We start from the raw sequence: 23,409 nt of genomic DNA, 5'->3' as shown, positions 1-23,409 counted from the left end.
TTCCTCTGGCAGCTCATTCCATAGACGTACCGCCCTCTGCATGAAAAAGTTGCCTCATAGGTCTCTTTTATATCTTTCCCCTCTCATCCTATTCAATACTCTGACCAATAAAGGAAAGCATACCAAATGCCTTTTTCACTATCCTATCTACCTGTGACCCCACTTTCAAGGAGCTATGAACCTGCATTCCAAGGTCTCTTTGTTCAGCCACACTCCCTAGGACCTTACCATTAAGTCTTGCTATGATTTGCTTTCCCAAAATGCAGCACCTCACATTTATCTGAATTAAACTCCACCTGCCACTCCTCAGCCCATTGGCCCATCTGATCAAGATCCTGTTGTCATCTGAGGTAACCTTCTTCGCTGTCCACTACACCTCCAATTTTGGTGTCATCTGCAAACTTACTAAATCTACTTCTTATGCTCACATCCAAATCATTTATGTAAATGACAAACAGTAGAGGACCCAGCACCGATCCTTGTGGCACTGCACTGGTCACAGGACTCCAGGCTGAAAAACCAACCCTCCACCACTATCCTCTGTCTTCTACCTCTGAGTCAGAGAGAAGAACTGTTTCCTTTGCTAGTCCCAATCCTCAAGGGGTCACAACAAATATTAACCATAACCAGGTTGATGAAATGGCCATTGATATAGGTCTCAGTCTCTATCAAGTTCAGTATTGATAACAAATCAATTATGGTCCTTTAATGAAGACCAAAAAATTAAAATAAACATATGCAAAGATTATTGACAAACATACTGGATTATGTGAATATCCATATCTCCCTTTCTGAAAGTACAAGTATGCATAACAACACACTTGGAAGTTTGGGGATAAAGATTCTGCAACATGTTAATTTTAAATTATTTTGGCCGAGTAAATGATAAACTTGTGAAAAAAATTAAAGTCACAGATTGTTCCAGAAGGTGTTTCGTGTCCAAAGTTATTCTGCACACACAAGCTGCTAGCACTGGGGTTTCTTCCTGGAGCATTTCTGAAGATGGTGGGATAGATTCCAAAAACCTTTCCAAAAATGCACCTTGAACAGTATAGATTACTGCTGGGTTTTTAGCTTTCACACTTTTGCTGAGAGAAATTGCAAAGAAAGAGAGGGGAAACAATGGGTTGTTGCTTTCTTGGCAAGACAAATGCTTTCTGTATTAAAAAAGTTGCCTTATTGCACTAACTGGGCTATGTCATCTCTCTCTCTGAAAGTCCTGCAGACTGATTAAGTCCATCCAACTTATCGAAAAGATGATTTACAACTTATCGAAACGACAAGGTGGTGAGCAGAGGGGGCGGGGTTGCCCTATTAGTTAAGAATGAAATTAAATCTATGGCATTAAATGATATAGGGTCAGATGATGTGGAGTCTGTGTGGGTGGAGTTGAGGAACCACAAAGGCAAAAAAACGACAATGGGAGTTATGCCCAGACCTCCCAGCAGTGGTCAGGACCAGGGGTTGCAAGATGTACCAGGAAATAGATAGGGCATGTCAGAAAGATAAGGTCACGGTGATCATGGGGGACTTCAGTATGCAAATGGACTGGGTGAATAATGTTGCCAGTGGATCCAAAGAAAGGGAATTCATGGAATGCTTACAGGATGGCTTTTTGGTACAGCTGGTGATGGAGCCCACAAGGGAGCAGGTATTCTGAACTTGGTGCTATGTAACGAGCCAGACTTTATAAAAGGTCTTAAGTCAGGGAACACTTAGGAGGCAGCTATCATAAGATGGTAGAATTCAGGGTGTAGTTCGAAAGAGGGAAGGTAAAATCAGATGTAATGATGTAATGATGGAAATAAAGATAATTACAGGGGCATGAGAGAGAAACTGACGAAAATTGACTGGAAGCAGAGCGTAGTGGGGAAGGCAGTAGAACAACAGTGGCAGGAGTTTCTGGGTGTAATTGAGGACACAGTACAGAGAAAAGAAAGATTACCCGGGTGGGGCATTAGATAACCATGGCTGAAGAAGGAACTCAGGAAATGTATCACAGAAAAAGAGAGAGCTTATAAAGTTGCCAAGAGAGCTGGGAAATCAGAAGATTGGGAAGACTACAAAAACAAGCAGAGGATAACAAGGAGAGAATCAAATATGAAGGTAAGCTAGCCAGTAATATTAGATTAGATTACTTACAGTGTGGAAACAGGCCTTTCAGCCCAACAAGTCCACACCGACCCGCCACCCAGACCCATTCTCCTACATTTATCCCTTCACCTAACACTACAGGTAATTTAGCATGGCCAATTCACCTAATCTTTTGGACTGTGGGAGGAAACCGGAGCAAACCCACGCAGGCACAGGGAGAATGTGCAAACTCCACACAATCAGTTGCCTGAGGGGAATTGAACCCAGGTCTCTGACACTGTGCTAACCACTGTGCCACCGTGCCACCTACTGAAATGATAGTAAAAGTTTCTTTCAATATATAACAAATGAGAGGCAAAAGTAGACATTGGACTGCTCCAAATTGATGCAGGAAGGCTAGTGATGGGAGATAAGGAAAAAGCTAAAGAACTTAATAAATACTTTGTGTCAGTTTTCACAGTGGAAGGCATAAGTAATATCCCAACAATTAAGGAGAGTCAAAGGGCAGAGTTGAGTATGGTGGTCATTACAAAGGAGAAAGTACTTGATAAGCTAAAAGGTCTAAAAACAGATAAACCTCCTGGCCTGGATGGGCTACATCCTAAATTTCTGAGGGAGGTGGCTGAGGAAATAGCAGAGGCATTGGTTGTAATCTTCCAAAAAACACTGGAGTTAGGGAAAGTTCCAGATTATTGGAAAATCACTATTGTAACCCTCTTGTTCAAGAAAGGATCAAGAAAAAAGATGGAAAAATATGGGCCGATTAGCCTAACCTCGGTTGTAAGTAAAATTCTAGACTCTATCGTTAAGGATGAGATTTCTAAATTCTTGGAAGTGCAGAGTTGAACTAGAACAAGTCAGCATAGATTTGGTATGGGAGGTTGTGACTGACAAACCTGTTACAATTCTTTGAATAGGTAACAAGTAGGTTATCTATCTAGACTTCCAAAAGGCCTTTGATAAGGTGCCTCATGGGAGGCTGCTGAGTAAGGTGAGGGCCCATGGTGTTCAAGGTGAGCTACTGGTGTGGATTGAGGATTGGCAATCTGACAGAAGGCAGAGAATTGGGATAAAAGGTTGTTTCTCGGAATGGCAGCTGTTGACAAGTGGTGTCCTGCAGGATTCAGTGTTGGGGCCCCAGCTGTTCACTTTATATATAAATAATCTGGATGAAGAGACTTGGGGCATTCTGGTGAAGATCGCCAATGGTACGAAGTTAGGTGCATGTGCAGGTAATTCTGAGGAGGTGGGGAGGCTGTAGAAAGATTTAAACAGTTTAGGAGAATGGTCCAATAAATAGCTGATGAAATTCAATGTGAGCAAATACAAGGTCTTGCACTTTGGAAAAAAGAACACAGGTAAGGACTATTTTAAAAACGGTGAGAAAATTCATAAAGCCAAAGTACAGAGGGATCTGGGAGTGCTAGTATAAGATTCTCTAAAGGTTGACTTGCAGGTTGAGTCGGTGGTTAAGAAACCAAATGTAATGTTGTCATTTATTTCAAGAGGGTTGGAATGTAAAAGCAGTGAGGTGCTACTAAGATTTAATAAAGCTCTGGTTAGGCCCCATTTAGATAACTGTGTCCAGTTTTGGACCGCACACCTCAGGAAGGACATACCGGCACTGGAGTATGTCCAGCAGAGATTCACATGGATGATCCCTGGAGTGGTAGGTCTAACATACAATGATCCTGAGATTGTATTTGTTAGAGTACAGAAGGTTGAGGGGAGATCTAATAGAAACTTACAAAATAATGCATGGCTTAGAAAAGGTGGATGCTGGGAAATTGTTTCCATCAGGCAGGGATACTAGGATTCATGAGCACAGCCTCAGAATTAAAAGGAGTCAATTTTGAACGGAAATGAGGAGATATTTCTGCAGCCAGAGAGTGATGGGCCTGTGGAATTCACTGCCATGGGGCGCAGTGGAGGCCGGGATGTTAAATGTCTTCAAGAGACAGATTGATAAATTCTTAATCTCGCAAGGAATTAAGGGATACGGGGAGAGTGTGGGTAAGTAGCATTGAAATGCCCATCAGCCATGATCTATTGGCAGAGTGGACTCATGGGTCAAATGGCCTTACTTTGACTCCTATTTCTTATGGTCGTATGGTCAACCTTCCTGCTCTTTACATAGTAAACATTGTAGCGGTTGTACTTAATTTAAAAGTTCAAGGTTTATTTATATGGACACAAACTTTTAAACATTAATATTTGGATCACATCTCTTCATTACACCTCCATCCTTAGGAGAGATGAAACATAGCTTAGATATATTTCATAATAAGTTATTACAACGTAAGGAAACATAAAAATACAAGAAACACATGTGCACTCCTTCATTCTTTCATCCAAGTCTAAGTAATGCTATCATGCTTTTTCTCCATTTTGGAACTTTGGAACAATGGAGCAATGTTAAGTTTGCAATTTTGGAGAAGAGTTTTGGATCAGGTTGTAAGGTTGCTTGCTGAGTTGCCTTTGTCTTGCACTTTGGAAAAAAGAACACAGGTAAGGACTATTTTTAAAACGGTGAGAAAATTCATAAAGCCAAAGTACAAAGGGACCTGGGAGTGCGGTAACATCATCAGTAAGCCTCTGATAAAGCACTGATGTTCTGTCCTGTTTGCTATTTTTGTGTCTTGGTCTGATGTGGTGGTGTTGTCACTTCTGGTTCTTTTTCTGAGAGGTTGGTAAATGGGATCCAAGTCAATGCATTTGTTAATGGAGTTCTGGTTTGAATGCTAGGCCTCTAGGAATTCCCATGCATTGAATTCCCATGCAAGAATTCCCATTGGCATTGTTTAGCCTGTCCCAGGATGGATGTATTGTCCCAGTCAAACTAGAGTCCCTCTTCATCTGTGAGTACGAATACTAGTGATAGTTGGTCATGTCTTTTAGTGGCTAGTTGGTTCGCATGTATCCTGGTGGCTACTTTCCTTCCCGTCTGTTCAATGTAATGTTTGTTGTTCAATACAATGTATTTTGTATATGACATTCGTTCTGCTGGTTGTTGGTTCAGCGTCCAGTGAGCAAACTCACAACCTGACCATGTTAAATTCTGTACAAAGCGTTAGAAATTACATTATTATCTCCTGTAATGTGGAAAATCTTTAAGTGATAAGTTTGCAACAGCAGACCTCATCAGAATAGTTTGGCGTTCTAGTTTTTGAATGTTTCAAAGTTAAGGGGTTATAATTAGTACATACCAGTGTCTCCCTGTTTTCATGGTGGACATATATGTAAACGTTTTTAAAACCAGTAGCAGTCCCATAATCTCTTTCTCCAAAGAAGTATATCTGTATGATGTAGGTTTAATTTTTTAAGAAGTATCCCATTGGCCGTTCTATGCCTGACCCATCTTCTTGAAGCAGGACAACACCTACATGCTATTCACTTATATTAATCACTATCTTAAAAGGTTTAGTGAAATTTACGGCGGCTAGGAGCAATTCATTAATTAAAATGGCTTTCAGTCTCTCAATCTGATACATGGCACAAGCTTGATCATGAAAGCTTTGTTATTTTCTGTAACAACAACTCTGTCAATGGAACAGAAGTGCTGAAGTTTGGTACAAACTTGTAGTAGAAACCACACATCCTTGAAGACCATGTGATTTTCTGTTTGGTCCTAGGGATAAAGAAATCCATCAATGCTATACTTTCGCTGTTCTTTGCTGTACTTGCCTCGGCCATAGAAAGGCTACCTAAGATTTTTAAAATTTGTTTTTTGACAAGGTTTACCATGAAATCAGATGATTGTACTCTTTCAAAAGGATTTCAAGCTGTTCCAAGTAATCTTTCAAAGTGTCTCTGGAAACAGGTCTATTATAAAGTTGCATAACACAATTAGGAATGCCAAGTATTACTTGATTCATTAGACTCTGGAAAATGGCTGAACCATATATTTTTAGTCCAAATGGCAAAACATGACATTGAAAAAGGTTATTTGGTGTGACAAAGGCTGAGAGTTATTTAGCTTGGAGTATAAAGGGAGCCTACCTATATCCTTCAGCAGAAATGTCTAGGTGCAAAATGACATTTCCAACATTGTCAATGTAGTCTTCCAGGCAAGGAATTGGATAGGAGCCTACCTTGGTTTTGCATTGACTTTTCTGTAGTCTATCCAGAATCTTACTGAACCATCAGGCCTGAGCACTAGCACAACTGTGGATCTCCAACTACTTTGACTGAGTTCAACCAGATGATTTTCCAACATGTATTAGATCTCAATTTCATTAAGGCCTGTTTCTCAGGACCTTGATGACATGGATGCTGCACTATAAGAGGCACTCTTCTTTATCCACATCATTAGGTTTAGGTTGTGCATTATGTTTTGTTACTAGAGAGCTCTATAAATTAAGTGAGCAGCCTCATTAGATGTCCTCCCTAATGGTCAACATGTCAACTTTACGTCAAAATGTTTTCACAATAATCTGGGTATGTGACACAGCTAAAGGTCTCAGCTTGCCAATTACAGTCACAGGGAGCTTCAGAATCTCACCATCAGAGCCCCAGCACGATGATCAGGGTATGCTACCATGAATATTCTAGTAACCATGATAAAGGATTAGGATTTCTCTTGTTTGCCATCTGGAATTCACACACTTAATCACAAAATTTTAAATGGTCAGAAGGATGTCAGTCAGCCTGTCATTTCTGTACTGTGTCCAGATTCAAAATATCTGGTCTGCATCAAAATATGAGAACACGGTGTCTATTATCCCTAATAGTTCAGTGTGAAATAATTGGATGGTATGACATCCTATTTGGCAATTGTCAAGGTCTCTATCTGTTTTATACCCCTGTGTCTTTCAGCCACCAGTGCCCTCACTACCTAACAGGCCTTGCTTATCCAGCTCCTAGCATCTGGTTTGTTTTAACATGTTAATGTGACACAGCCAACTTTTTTTCTGGTGCTCTGAGACATCAATCAAATAATTCACCTCATCAATCATCTTGTCTATTCTATATGAAGCACTGAAGTGCAGAGGTAACAATATTATATAGTCCCCTGGCTAAAATGTTCAAATCTTGCCTGTTCATTTGCCCATTTATTCATGGTTATTTATGAGTTTTAACGTACTGCTAAGTCACATTACAGACTCTTGTGATTTGCTCTCAGAACATTGATTTGTAGTCTAACATTGAAGATTCAACCCCTTACTCTAATAATGCTTTTAAAATTAATTTTAGAGGACCTCTTACCTCTTGACCATAAACAAATTCAGTGGGAATGAAACTGGTGGACACAGTACAGATATGACAGGCTGAATGACATCCTTCTGAACCATTTAAAATTTTGTGATTAAGTGTGTGATTTCCAGATGGCAAACAAGAGAAATCCCAATCCTTTATCATGGTCACTAGGATATTTATGGTAGCATACCCTGATCATCGTGCTGAGGCTCTGATGGTGAGATTCTGAAGCTCCCTGTGACTGTAATTGACAAGCTGAAACCTTTATATACCCATATAATCCTGTGTTATATACCCATATTATTGTGAAAAGTTTTGATGTAAAGTTGACATGTTGATTCAACTGGATCTCACTGGTAATCCATATTGGGTAATGAGTTTAGCTTCTCCACCACTGTCTTGACAGAAATGTTTCTCCAGTGAATGGCTTCCAGAAACTGGGCAGCCACATCTAGAATAGTGAGGATATATGGGTGTCCCCTTTTATGTTTTTGGCTGGGGTCCCACCCAGTCTATCAACAACCTATTAAATAGTTCCCCAAAATCTGAATGGGAAGTGGGGTGTTAGTTTTATTGCAGTTTGGAGGTTTCCCGCAATCTAAAATGTTAAGTGCATTTTATTAAATTGCACTAAGTCCTTGTGGAGGCATGGCCAGTTAGAATATCAAATTACATGCTTGGGTCTTCCAAATCCCAACATGTCCAGCCGTGCGAATTTCATGGCCAATCCTCAATATCTCTAGATTGTATTTTTTTGGCACCACAATCTGCCGACCCACTTTTTGTCCACAGGCCTAGGAGGAAGTCTCCACTTCCTGATCAGAATACTATTTTTAATTTGGTAGCATTCTGGAACTCGGTCAGAACAATGTTCAGCATCTTTCCTGACTCCTCATATACTGAAGCAATTCATCTCCATACATAGCAAAACCTTGACACCATTGAGGTTAGGATTGAAAAGCAACAAGTAACATTTGCACTATGCAAGTGCCTGGCAATGACCACTTCCAAAATGAGAGAATCTAACCATCGCCCCTTGATATTCAATGACATTACTATTGTTAAATTCTCCACTATCAACGCCCTGGAGTTGTTATCCATTCCATCACTTTGCTACTGTTTGAGAGTAGACTAATGGAATGGTACTTATCTAGGTTAGATTTATCTCGCTTTTTACGCACCGTGCATTCCTGTTGTTGAATGGATGCCAATGTTGTAGTTGTACTGGAACTGCTTGATAAGGGGCATAGCACATTCTGGACCACAAGTCTTCAGCACTATTGCCAGAATGTTGTCAGGGCCCATAGCCCCTTCAGTGCCTCCAGCCATTTCTTAATGTCACATGGAGTAAATCAAATTGCTAGAGACCGCAGGTGATGGCTGTATTGTGTCAGAAAATTCACAAACAAAGAATCATTGTTCTTTACTCTCTTACTTAGCACATTTCCATACTTTAAAAAATAGTTAACTGTCCCTAGCCAGGTCATAACTCAAATTTGGTGGTCTAATCTGCATGCAAACGTAATTTAGAAGTTCTTGCAGCATTTGAAATCCACATACAACTAAAAGTGTTGGAACTTGCTGAGATTGAGTTAAGATTTTCTAGTGAATTTTACACTCCATATTGAAAACGAAAAAATGCCTTTGTCTATTGCTATGACTTTTCTGGAAAGGCAAGATTTAGACCTGTGTACTTTGCAAGAACTACCCAAGACTAGGTTAATAGCATTCACAGAAAGGCAGTGGGTACATATTAAACCAAGTGCCTAAGAGAGCAGAGGTAGTTATGGTAATAGCACAGCAACTTGGATTGTAAGGAGAAGAGTCCAAACCAGCGAGAACAGAGCTTAGGTTAACTAGAATTCATCTGCAAATATCAATAACCAGCATAATTCAGCATGAAATCAAAAGGGATAAAAAATGAGAAACTGTAAACTTGAAAGTGAAATGAGTAAAATTTGAACTTGAACCCCAGGGAGAGAGAGTTCGGCAATGAAAGAAAGAGATGAGGAAAGAAAGCAAGAGCCAAGAATGAAGAAAGAAAGGAACAAGGCTATACTAAAGGAAAATTGGGCATTGTAGAACACCATCTTTCATGTATTGAAGTTGAGTTTGCAAATGGAAAATGAGAACCTGTGAAGATACTTGAGGATTGATGACAAGAAGTAAATTTGAATGATTTGTTTGGAAGCAAATTCAATTGAGATAAATCTTCAATTAAAATGTGATGACCTTCAAATAACAGAAGGCTCCATGAAGTATCATTAAAAAAAACCTTGAACATGTGAAATTGCTGATGAATGTGAACAGTGGGTTGAATTACAAACTCAACTTGAAGAACTGTTGGAACTCAATAATATTTGGACCATTGAAAGTTTTGAACTCCAATCTGGCGCACAGGAATGATGAGAATGTGTGATATGTAGATGCAGATACTGTCTGTAAACGAAGCTACAGAAAATCTTAAGGAATGGGATTAGTTGTGGATGAGTAAATTGAAAGTGACTAAGGAACCATCAGTAACCATGAGAACAAAGTTCCAAAATGAACAGAACACCCACGTGCAGTTGTCAAACCTGTGTAAGAGTTTTTGCATAAATCTGTAATAAAAGCAACTGAACTGGTTGGAGCAGTTGCTAATATGAATGAATTGATCAACAAACTTCAAAAGGAATTGAAAAACAAGACTGTAAACAAATATTTGAAAAATTTGTAAAGAAGTGAAAATGAAGGCTCCACTTTTGAAATATCAGTGGAAAGAAAATTAATGTGTGCAGAACGCTGTGACACATCTCTTTAAGAAATTAGAAAATGACTTGGATCAAAAGAACAAAGCCCCATTGATTTTATTCATCTGAAACAATAAAATCTGATATGGAGGATGTGACTGAAGGAGGAAGCTTTAATACTCTTGTCAAATGTATAGTCTTCATAACAAATGTAAAGAACCTATTGAAAGTGTATTTCAGTCAGCGAGGAGAAGAGTTAGAAAAGACCCATGTTCTTCTGTATTAAACATGAGAAATCTGGATGACTTTATTTGGATCATATAGCATGAATAATACCCAAAGTATTGGTTTGCATTTACACCAAATGGTTAAAAATCTATGATAGAAATTAAAATCCAAGTTGGTCAAAATGTTTTTAAAGAAACCTTTGATAGACTGTATGTTGATTGCATTTGGCTGATTGTGAAAAAAAACGTATAATTCTTGATATTTCTGGTGCAGACACAATGGGCAAAAAAACACCCGTCTTAACTTAACAATTCTGTAATGAAAGGGCAGGTGTAAGAAAAACTTCAGCACTGAGTTATTTCATGATATGGTGTGTATATCGTGCTTGTTACAAGTAGCAGCTTTTGTTTCAGTTGAGCTTTTATAGGTTTGCTGCATTGACCTTTTAAACCTTTAACAAATGCAAGAAAAAAATTACTCCGAAATGCTGCTCAGTGGTTAACATGATTCCCTTCCTGAGGTGGAGTGCTTGCTTAGCATTGAATTAGCATTGCAATGAAAATGAAACTTGAGAGATCCAAGATGGTGGTGATCTAACTGGTCTGCTGGGCTGGGCTCTGTGCCATACCCCCAGGCAAGGCGGATCTTTACCCCCTCACCTCACCAACCATCCTCAGGAGAAAAAACTGCTAATTTAAACTTGCTGAGCATCTGGAGCTGCTAAAATTGTGAAGTGATGGCTTTAAGGCCAGAATGAAAACAAATAAAGGAAAGGGCCTAAAGGAGTACAGCAGACAGGCACACCCTATTGTGTCAGGGTGCCTGCAGCCAGTGCTCAAACTCCTGGATTTAATGGGACAATGAAACTTGTTAAGGTGAAGACATTGCAGCTTTATTTTGGAATTTTGTTCAGTCCATTCCTTTTATTGATTCTATGACACGAAGTAACATAGGCATTTCTGTGAGAGAAACAATTGGCTACAGAACTTAATGCATACCATGCTCGAAGGAGGGAGGAATTAAGTCTATCTCCACTATAATGAAAATTAAACCTACATTTTGATATTAATCTGAATAACACATCAACCATCTAGCCAACCAAGTTAATTGATGCTTAATGCTATGATGTCTTGCATCAAAAAACTTACACAACCAATTCTATTTGAGCATATGGTATAACACCATCATTGCGCAATGTCATTGTAACATCACCCTGGTTATGGAATTATAAAAGGCAGTCACATTTTGTGAAGAAACAGCTGACAAAGCACAAAGTAAAACCATTATAATATTAGCTTCTGATCAAACTATTGTTCAATAACCTTTGTGTATAGTTTTCCCTGATTCTTCCAACAATTGACCCTGTCTCAAATCTCCCCATACAATGACACATCCTTTCAAAGGCTTCTGTAAATACTGTTAATTGCTGTAATTTTGGATCTCTTTCCACAACTTGGACTTCTGTCGCTATGCTTGTCCGACTACTGCCAGTGAACAGGCAGTTGGAACTGCAGGATCTGCACATCTCTGTTAGCAATGCAGAGTCATGGATCAAAAAGCAAGTGTTCAATCTAATTAGATGCCTTGCAAATTTGTTTGACGGAACTGACAGAATCCATCATATGAATGTCAAATAGATTGCATAAAACACCCTGTCATGGTCAGTCATTAGTTTATGGTTGGCTAGCATTTTTATATCAACATTAATAAAAATTTATGTTGTAATATTTAAAAGGATGTATCGTGCAAAACACTTAACATTTTGAATCTGTATAAAACTATATTGACTTTTTTTAATAGATGGAGAGTATGAATCACTACAATAGTGCAGACATTGACTTTGTTCTCAACTGTCAAGATTTGAACTATTCAGATCCTGCTCCACATTTCAGTAAGTGACTACTATTGTTATTACTGGATGACAAGGAATGTTTACTGTTTATAGCATATGGAGACAGACAGCATCGTCACAAAGATAAGGGGAATTTCCTTCACTAGGCATGTTTCAGACTTTCTTACCTAGTTACTGACACAAGTCTCGCCAATAATGAAATCAGATAGCTGTCTCTGACATTTTGTGGTAAACATACTTGAATGATTAATATAAAACAAAATAAAGAACTGTCAATGCTGGAATTCTGAAACAAAAACAGAAAGAAATTGCTGGAGAAATTCAAAACTGGCAGCATCTGTGTAGAGAAAGCAGAGTTAATGTTTCTGGTCAAGTGAGTTTCGAAGTACGATCACTGGATTCAAAGTGTTAACTCTCCTTTTTCTCCAGCAATTTCTGATATTTGAATGATTGTTCATTGCTGTCTCCACAAAATGAATAGTGGAAATTTATAAGAAAGTACAGATTTAAAGGTAAATGATTATTTAAAAGGAAATTTCAGTCTTTGTAGAGATTCAGAATTAATTTATAATAGCGTTCTGAAAGGTTGTACTTCCAAATAAACCTGTTGGACTATAACCTGGTGTTGTGTGACCTTTAACTATGTCTATACCAGTCCAACGCTGGCACCTCCATATCATGGCTTAAAATATTTTGTCAGCTGTTGCCAAGGCCAGCAGAAGAGGGAGAGGTGGGAAAAGCAACATTTAAAAATGAAGTAAAATGAAACTCACTGTAAAGATATGAAGTAGACAATTTGTGCAAGTACTCACGTTGGAGCAACCATGGATAAAAATGTGCATGGGTATTGCTCAGAAAGAGTGAGAATACGATTGTCCTGTTTGAAACTTCAGACTAACTCTCCTTGAGACATCTACACATGAGTTCTGTCAGTAATTAGGGATTAAGCCAATTGCTGCCAACAGAACCATAAAATAAATGCACAGAAAGTCAGCACAATTAAGACAAGATAAGACTATCCAACAATAAAATGCTTTGGGTCCACGTTTGCAAATCACAAGTGTTACCTGACAACCTGATGCACATTTATTGTTCAACCATGCAAAGTCCTTAAACAACCTAAAGGGTATTTTTTAAAATCCTATCTCATGCATACTGAACTTCAAGGTACAATGTATAGTTGAAGATTTACAAAGTCATTTCTTTTAAAGAGCTCATATTCAAGGCATGGTTACATACTGACTTAAGTTTGATCATATAAAATAACTTATTGCCATGTAGGTTGACTTGCAGATTGACCTCCAGTTTGCCTGTTGATATAAAAGTGTCCCTTCAAGTTACAACATCTCAAGACTACTTGTGTATGGATTCACATATTTGTGTAACCCTGCATTCTGTATTAAGTCCATCAGACATTTTTTTTCTTTATTCCTATAGCTCAGTGGGGCCAAAACCATTGCCAACAGAACTCTGATGCAATGTGCAGAGGCCGCTTCAGTAGATAGAGAAAAACACAAAGTGAAGATAAATGCAAAATGGTGTTAGTGTGGTAAATGAAATGTAATTCATGAAAAGCTAAAAGTTATTGTATTGCATATTGTCACAGAAACTCCTTGTACTTTGAAAATCATGCAATAAGCTGTGAAGTGAATATGATAATGTACCTGTTTTATACTGATTCTCAATAATGATTTTGTATTTTGAGAATAAATACAAAATGTGCAGAGGAGGGATGCCTTGCTGCCTTTTATGTACTTTTATTGTGTAAATTCCACATTTTATTGCAATAAGATATTGATGGAGTAGATGACCAGACCAAACCATGGGAGATAGAATTCAATGTAAGCAAGTGTAAAGTTATTAATTTTCAACCAAAAAAAGATAGCAGGGTACTTTCTAGATGGCATGAAGTTAAATACAAGGGGTGTCCAAAGAGATTTGGTGGTTCAGGTGCACAGATCTTTAAAATGCTACAAACAGGCGCATAAAATAATCAAGAAGGTTAATGCTGCCCTTTATACATATAAGGATACTGTGGGATAGATTAATCTTGGAGGGAGTAAAACGTAGTTTACAAAAATGATACCTGGACTTCAGGTGTTAAGCTATGAGGAGAGATTATACAAATTACAGCTGTTTTCTCTAGAATTTAGCAGATTAAGGGGTGATAGTTCTTTAAGATATTAGCAGGAAACGACAGTGTAGATAAAGATAAACTATTTTAAAAGGTTGAAGATTCTAGAACCAGAGAAAGTGTTAGGAATCACTTCTATGCACAAAGGATGGTAGATGTTTGAAATTCTCTTCCACCATAGCAATTGATGGTAAGTCAATTGTTAGTTTTAGATCTGAGATAGTTAAATATTTGTTAAGCAAGATATTATGGGATGTAGGCCAAAGGTGGGTGTGTGGATTTACACTACAGCTCAGCCATGATTTCATTGATTAGGCTATGGGGCTGAATGACCTGTATTACTGTTCCTTTATGTTCACTTCTCACCAGGAGACTCAGCCATTGTCAAATTGACTAATTCCAAGCCAAACAAAACGTGTTGAATAAGCTGCCAATTTTGATGCAGGGACCTTAAGTTTTTTTGGTCTCCACCACAATATGGGTTGCAATTAGTGTAGACCTATGGGTGGCACGGTGGTTCAGTGGTCAGCACTGCTGCCTCACAGCACCAGGGTCCCAGGTTCAGTCAGGTGACTGTCTGTGTGGAGTTTGCATATTCTCCCCGTGTCTGCATGGGTTTCCTCCGGATGCTCCGGTTTCCTCCCATAGTCCAAAGATGTGCAGGTCAGGTGAATTGGCCAAGCTAAATTGCCCATAGTGTTAGGTGCATCAGTCAGAGGGGAATGGGTCTGGGTGGGTTAATCTTCAGAGCGTCAATGTGGACTTGTTGGGCCGAAGGGCCTGTTTCCACACTGTAGGGAATCTAATCTAGTCTATAGAAAATTTCCATTTAACATCTGAGGTACTTGCACCACTCAACAAAATTAATTTGACCAAAAGTGTACATTGTTGAGAATGTGGTGCTGGAAAAGCACAGCAGGTCAGGCAGCATTCGAGGAGCAGGAGAATTTACATTTCAGGCATAAGCCCTTCATCAAGACCAGCATTAATTGTCCATCCTAATTGTTGCTTAAGTTGTGTAGTTTCTAGGCAGTTTCAGAGGGCAAATAACAGTCAACACTTTGTTGTGGGCCTGGAGTCACATGTAGACCAGACCAGGTAAGGTTGACAGATTTCCTTTCTAAATGACATAAGTGAATCAGACGCATTTTTTCAACAATCAGCAGGAGTTACATGCTTGCCAATAGACCAAGTCTTTGTTCCAGATTTTCGTTGATTGAAATTTCACCATCTGCCATGGTGGGGTTTAAAACCATGTTCCCAAAGTATTAATCTTGAACCGCAGACAATTAACCCAATGACATTGTCACTACACCACCACCACCCCTGTAAACTTAGCTTATTAATATGATAATATTTGCATGGTACTTTTTGAAAATTGATTGTTGAAATTAATTTTTATCATTCTGTATAGTTTGTTAAAAACAATTTCTGGAGCAATTGATGATAAATCCATTATGAGAACATTGAAATTGATTATTCATAGATATGTTACATCAAGCAAGCATTGGGTGAAGTGATCACACCTCTGACTCATAGGCTGTAATGTGATGTGGGAGCCATTTTCATGGTGAATGGGTTTTCATTATCATTTCAATTTTGTTAGAATAGGTTTAGTAAATTGCTAGTATGGGCAGGCAACTGTTTTAAAAGAGCTGAGAAAATTCTAGTGACAAAAAGAACTGAACATCTGTCATCCAGTGGCAAGATTTTGCGGAGCCAGAAAGAGCATTCAGTCTTTGATAACTCTTATTTTCAGCTGATCTAGATCTGGAAAGCTGGATGGATCATGCATATGGTCTAACTATTGGAAGTTGGAAATTATGTCAGGTTCTTATCAAGGGTGTAAAATACCAATTATAATATTTTATTGAGGCTAGTCATCTGTTTTCAGTAAATTATATTGCTTTTTAAGATTTTTGTCTGTTATTGTCCATTTTTCAGTGTGAATGAAGGAGGCAGTCAGATAACCATTATCCTATTCTTTTCATTTGTAACTGTAATAGCTTGTTGACTAATGGCTAATACTTTTGTCTCATTCAGGATGTGATCCCTACATTGAAATAATTGAACAGCCAAAGCAGGTGAGCAACAAGTCATGTGAATAATTATTCATTTTTGCTGAAACTGTAAATATGTATGCTTCAACAAACTTGAATATTGTTATGAGGACTGCACAAGCAATTTCATCACACACTACTAGAGTCAATAGTATTGTATAAAAATGTATGGAAATAGACAGAGAACTACTAAAGCCATTAAATAAAATCTTCATCTTAAAGCATAATAATTCTTTAACAAAAATGTAAGAAAATCAAGTGCAAGCTAAACCTTTTGGATAATTAAACCAACTCCATCCAATATCTTTATTCTTCCTATAACCCTCCTGATCCCTTTCACCTTGAAAGAATAATAATCTGCAAGTTTGGCCACCAAACTTTAAAGTCTATCCTGGGTGGAATGTTATGAAATAAAATATTACACTTGTCATTTGAATCATCAGGCTACTGCCAAGATGCTTGCTTTAAGATTATCTGTTACTATGATATTTATAATTAATACTGTGTACTTTGGTGAAGAGAGCACATATTCCACCATCACATTTCTCCAAGTTCCCTTTCACTGCTGAACACAATTACACATTAAGAGGAATCTGAGGTGGGAAGAAGGGGATGTCCACTCTGCATTATTTTCATAGTTTTGCTGGACCTGTCCCCACTTGAAGCACAGTTTCGTTGAAATCATCTGGAGAGTCCCAGGAAATCCAAGGATATGTAAGTGTACATCTGTATTTGCTCTCAGCTGTGACTGAGAACTGAAAGCAAGTGCAATGAAGTGGAATGCCTTTCATCTTTTGTTGCCTAATGATGATTGTTCAGACTGAGTTCCATTTTTATCAAAAACATATTTCATGAAAGAGGGAAAAAAAACTTTTTGTGCAATAAAATATCTAACACATAACACAGTGAGTGCATTATGTCCATTGTGTTGAGTATTCAAGCTGAGTGGGAGGATGAGGAAGAGGCAAAAGTAGAAGTTGCTGGGGAAGTTGCTTACCAAAATGTAAGTGGTTTCTACAGGATATGAGGGACTACTCAAGATAAACTAAGCTTGATAATCTGGCGTTCTAATATCAGAAGATTCCTGGGAGTGATTCACCATTTGGAATTTTCAAAGAACTATGTGATTGAGATCTGATGGGACAGGTTTGAAAATTGAGATCCCAGTGGTTGAATTGGAATCCGGACACCCACTAGGTAGGTTTGGATTTCAATGGACCAGCGGCCAGAAGGAATGGAAACTTCACCAGAGACCAATAAGTTTATTTAGGAACTCCACTTGAATCTGAAGTATTAAAACATTTTTTCCCAGCAGACCTGAACATTGTTCTGTTAGTGTTATTCTGTTTGTGTCATAGTAGCCCAGCATGCAGCTGTCATTGTATTGTAATGGAACATTGAATCACAGAAAGGGCAGATGCAGAATGCATGATGAGTTCTTGATCTCTACTGTTCCACTAGTACAGAAGATAACTTTTTTTTCGAGATAAATAATTGGCTACTGGCTCCTGGAAATTTTTTCTGACATCACTTTGAACTGAAATCTAACTAGTGCTGATAAGGGTACTGCACCAAATATTGTATGCATCATTGTACCTGCATGCTTATGGAGATGACACTTTGATTTTAAATACAAAAATAAAAGAACAATACGGCATATCAACATTTAACTCTGATCCTAGATGGCTGCCCTTCTTTGATCTTCTTTGGTCTCACAGACAAAGGACTAACTCATGTTTGAACATAATTCTGTCAAGTTCTAAATTGTGAGAGATGGAGTAAGGTCTCTTTCCTTCAATGAATACACCAAGGTAAAAAATAATCATTGATGGAATTAGACCTCCTATTATTTGTGAACTTACCCAAAGCTCAAAATCTAGCAGTTCTAGGAAGGATTGTCTCAGCACTTGAAACTTACGAATGAGGTCTATGAAGAAACCAGTCAAATGATAAATAGATGTGGAAGGCCATTATCCATTCTCTGTTGTACTGCACAGTCTTATAACTTTAAACTATTCTGGTTGGACACTAGAAGGGTTGAACGTACGACTGAAGCTGAGTCAGATAATAAATCTTATAAGCGCAAATACCAGAGGTAAACCAGTCAGTATAAAAACCAATAGCAGGGGGACAGTTCCTCTAGCCAAAGAATCCTGCTTAACAACCAGTCAACTCCAGAAATTCAACAAGAAACAATTTGTTTTCAGCGGAGAAAATTTTCCTTTACAGAAACCCGCGATAACCTTGTCTGCTTAATTCTTCAGAATCTATCTTTCCTTTTCTATATGTCTGCATGAGTGGACAATTGTGCTTCTTATATTTACAGCTCATTTTGAGATGTTGTTTGAATAAACATTTAACTTTTCATAGAATTTCTGTGGTACAGAAAGAGGCCTTCAGCCCATCAAGTCTGCACCAACCCTCCAAAAGTATCCCTTCCAGACCCACACCATTCCCTGTAACACCACATATACCATTGTCAATCTACCTAATCTGCACATCCCTGGACACCATGGGGTAAATTAGCATGACCAATCCAACTAACCTGGACATCTTTGGATTGTGGGCAGAAACAGAGGAATGTGCAAATTCTACACAGACAGTCACTCGAGGCTGGAATCGAACTCTGGTCCCTGGTGCTGTGAGGCAACACTGCTAACTGCTATGCCATAGTGGTGCCCTTCTGACTTAAACCTGCTCGAATATCTGCTGTATGCTTATTATCAAAAAGAAATCACAAAATGTTTGAAACACTCCCTCTTTTGCAGCTTTTCTTTTCTGGTAGCAGATAGTTCACTTCCAAATCCTGAAGCCAGTCCCAATTAGGTCATTTAAATTTAAAGAGAGCAAAAGACCCCTACTGCACCCACCACGACCACAACTCAGCTAGTTTAAAAATGACAAATAATGGAGAGAATTCAGGAAAAGGATAAAACAATTTAAATAATACTAGTAGCACTCAAATAAAAGAAAGGCCTAGTTTTTTGATTGTTGCTTTTATTGAAGAGTAACATTGAATAATGGCTCCACTTCTCACAACTGTTCATCTTGTCAAATTAAGTGAGCACTGCTTTCAATAGGTGTGCCAAAATAACTCTGACCATATTGATCATTGATGTACCCTCAACTCTGAAAACTAGAATGAACCTACAACCTGCAAATAAAGCTACAATTCCATTCTATAGAAAGGTCATTGGATTCGAAATGTTAATTTTGCTTTCTGTCCAAAGATGTTGTCAGACTTGCTGAGTTCCTCCAGCAATTTCGGTTTTATTTATGAAAAACAAGGTTCTTTTGGACTCGCCTTCTTGACTCCATTTTGTTGTATTGACCTTTTAGCATAGATCCTAACATGAAATATGATTTGTTAGATAATTTTAATAAACATTTGATGGAGTGGTCTTGCACTAAACCAGAAAAACACCAAGCTACAGGTGTGGATTTAACCATAAAACAAGTTTGTACCACAAAAGAAATACAAATGAAATAATATAAACATTGTCATGCCTTGCCTTTTGGCACTTTGTTGCCTCTGCAAGAGTTTATAAGCTCACATTACTTCTGTCTGGACTTGCGTTTTAGGACATATATAACGCCAGCCAGCTTGTCATGGTAATTAGTAATGGTCAGTAAGTATGTAAGTTCGCTCGCTGAGCTTGAAGGTTTGTTTTCAGATGTTTAGGTAACATCATCAGTGACAATTTCTGATGAAGCACTGATAGTATGTCCCACCTCTCTATTTATAGGTCTTGGTTTCTTAAGGTGGGTGATGTCATTTCCGGTTTTATTTTCAAGGGTAGATAATAGTGATGATCAGTCAAAAGAGTGGACATGTTGCTGGATATCATAATGCTATGTTGTTCTCACACTATACTGTATGCCAGTAACATATGTGGTAAACATACTGAATGTTCTTCAACCAAATGGTCAAGACCCAAAGTTTAAAGGGAGTACTTTTCAGTCACCATGGAAGACAACCTTCAGTCTGGGTTGCTGGCACAGTAAGGCAAAGGCATCACCTGCTATCACTGCAGAAATGTGGATATGTTCAATAGACTGTATGGGTTGATTAGGGTCATGGACTCTGAAGAAAGTTCATATTGCACTCAAAACATTAACTGTGTTTCTTTCTCCACAGACGCAGCCAGATCTGCTGAATTTCTCCAGCAATTTCTGTTTTTATTTCAGGTTTCCAGGATCCACCATTCAGGAATAATATCATTGCTTAGTTTGTGGAATTTAGAACTCTTCTTTGAAACTTAGATTGATGCATTTTTGTTTGACAAGAGTTTTAGGAGATATAAGTGGAGGCAGATTAGTGTGCAGCGCAGTCACCATCTAATTAAGAAATGAAACATTACAAATATTCTCATGGACAGAATATGTGTGTTGCCTCTACTGTCCATGATCAGCGTGTTTTACAAGCAGGAAGTAAGCTTTATCCTGTCCTCAGAGTGTGGATTCCAATTAAATGATTTCAGAAGAAGTGCCTGAGAAGTTAAAATACAGAAAGCTATTTCTTGTCAGACACTTTCCCTGAATTTAAAACATGATTTCTCAACACACTTGTTCTCCCACACATACTCACACAAGGGGATTGGTCACAAGTTCACTTTTAAAAATTATGTTTAATTAAGCACCTAGTTTTTGATTTCTAGTGTCCACGTGGCAGGTCTGTTTTTTTGAATTGAAGTGATGCTTTAAAACCAGAGTGAAAGTCTTGGAAAGTGAATGTTCTCAGCAGCTTATGACATTTCCTCTCATCAAATTTTGAGTTGTTTATACTTAAGTGAACTTTAACTGGAATGAGTTGTGTATTTTGGCTGCCTGAGGTGACACAGCTTGTTTCCAATGTTGATTTGAGGACTGGCTATACCAAGGGCTTTGATGGTTCCACCATCTTCTTGATGTTCCCACAAGGAGGCAAGAAAACATTTGACATTGTCACAAGTTGTAGTAGTTGGTCCTTTAAGGATAAGCCCTGAGGGAGGAGTCATGTAACCTGCTCGTCCAATCAGGGATGGAGCAGCAAATCTGCATGAGGCGTGTTGGGACTTGCCCAATAGTTAGATCAGGGAGTGAAGCATGTAAGGACATGTAGTTAATTGGCAGAGTCAAACTTTGAAGTTATTACATTGGTGATGAATGCAACTCAAATGTAAAAAAAACCCCAGACAAATCCAGCCTGCATGGAAGATAGCAGTCAAATCATTGTTTCAGAAAATTGGAACTGTTCAATCTGGCTGCAGAAGATTGGGCAAAAGGTAATGTCACAATAGTCCTACTGAACCATAGGGCTGCTCTCTCATGAGAGAGAGAAATGACTAGTGTTTTAACCTGAGGGTCATCAGCAGTCAGCTCGGGAGGATCATTAAAAAGGGAAGTCCTTTGTGGTAACTTCAGTCAGAGCGGGAATTCATTCCACGCTGTCAGCATTAGTCTGCATTACACTCTGCCATCCAGCCAACTGATCTTTTGAAAACTTAAAATTGGATTTAAAAAGGTTGATAAGAGATTACTTCAGCTATGGATAGTGCAGAGTAGGGTGCCCAGGAGTTGTAAAGTGCTCTGAGCAGTGCAGTCCACCAGTTAGAGCGAGAAACCACAAGAAGCAGTGGCATCCAGAAGTGAAGGTCTAGATGATGCACAGAAATGAAATGTTTTAAATTAATTCACAGGATAGCTAGACCAACATTTATTGCCCATCCCTAATAGCCCAGAGGGCTGTTAAAAGTCAATCACATTGCTGTAGGTCTGGAGTTACACGTAGGCCAGACCAGTTTCCTTCCTTAAAGGACATTAGTGAACTAGATGGGTTTTTCAACAGTCATTTTATGGTCATCATTAGACTCTGAATTCCAGATTTTTAAAATTGAATTCAAACTTCATTATCTGCAGCAGTGGGATTCAAACCCACAACCCTGGAACATTATCTGGGTCTTTGATACCACGAGACCAACACCTCCCCATATGACTATGGGAATTGGAGGAGCCAGAAAGTACAGAAGATTAAACCAATAGCCTTGGATAGACCATAAGTGCGTAAAGTGTTTCAGATGTGGGGGAAGCTAAATGCTTCAGATATCAAATAAAAGGTACATTTGAGGCATAAGTGCAAGGATAAGCTGAGCCTGCTCAGCACATGTAAATCAAATAGTACAGTACCAGTGTACCTTATAGAATATGTTCCTGAGGTGGAGTAGACAGTTATGTCTGTCAATAATGTAAAAGCAAGCAAAGTGGTCTCCATCACAGTGGAGCTATTGGCAAATGAAAAGACATTATGAAAGGAGTGAACACTGGGCCTCCACACCACTGAGGGGAAGGAAGCCTACTGCTGTCTTCAAGAAGGGGTCCATCCCATGAGGTTAAACAGCATTGGAATCGGGCTGACAACATACATGTGGGAGGCCATTAAGATAGTAGGTACCATAGTGGCTCCAGTGAGCTACCAACATCAGTCTGCTCAGCAGCCTTCATTCATGGTGGCTGGTCAAAGATGGAGTTTGATGGGGTGTGATTGGCTCCAAGATATCAAATTAAATTGGCGAGAGATTTTCAGCACCAAAGATGAAATCGTCAGAAAGCACCAGGATATTTTCCGGGAAGAATGGGAAGAAATCAAAAAGGTGAAAAAAGTACAGCAATTGTTGCCAATTTCAGCAGAGATTGCCTCTGCTACTCAGCTACATCCATGGAAGTGTCCAGGTCAACTACGTGGGACTGTTTTTGGAGATGATGTTTTTGTCACTCGCTCAAAATGGATGGAGGTGCTTAAAATGAGATCCACAGTTGTGCCAGTGTTTTGCAGTCCACAGGATACCAAAGGTCCCCATTTTGGATATTGATACAAGTTTTAACAGTGCAAAGTTTCAGACGTTTATGACTTACAACAGAATAAAACATACCAGAATGGCGTCTTACCATCCTTCGTCCAGTGGACTGGCTGAAAGTTCAGTGCAGAATTTCAAGGCAAAGAAGCAACCACCCTCTTCTTTAAACACTAAGTTAACTAGGTTCCTGCTATCATCTAGGGTCACCCCACAAATGACTACTGGCATCTGTCCAGCTTAGTTGATAAGAGATTGTCAGTTGAGGACCAGGTTAAACCAGGTG

General features: G+C 38.7%; 1 protein-coding gene across 5 annotated transcripts in view; it reads left to right on the top strand.

Annotated features, from left to right (window-relative positions):
* LOC122556673 (nuclear factor NF-kappa-B p105 subunit-like) overlaps positions 1–23,409 on the top strand; it is a 150,546-nt gene that overhangs the window by 66,842 nt on the left and 60,295 nt on the right. For 4 of the 5 annotated variants that reach the window (XM_043703693.2, XM_087995360.1, XM_087995363.1 and 1 more), the window contains exons 2-3: positions 12,048–12,138; positions 16,277–16,317. In XM_043703693.2, the coding sequence (XP_043559628.2) occupies positions 12,048–12,138; positions 16,277–16,317 (132 nt within the window). Of the gene's footprint in view, positions 1–2,077; positions 2,107–12,047; positions 12,139–16,276; positions 16,318–23,409 lie in introns of those variants that run through there. The other variant, XM_087995362.1, reaches the window with a different exon arrangement.

This window comes from Chiloscyllium plagiosum, unplaced genomic scaffold, assembly GCF_037043375.1.
Source record: "Chiloscyllium plagiosum isolate Xiang-an unplaced genomic scaffold, Cpla_swu_hap1 HiC_scaffold_16, whole genome shotgun sequence".
NCBI classification, from domain to species: domain Eukaryota; kingdom Metazoa; phylum Chordata; class Chondrichthyes; order Orectolobiformes; family Hemiscylliidae; genus Chiloscyllium; species Chiloscyllium plagiosum.
This window is presented reverse-complemented; position numbering and strand designations above follow the sequence as displayed.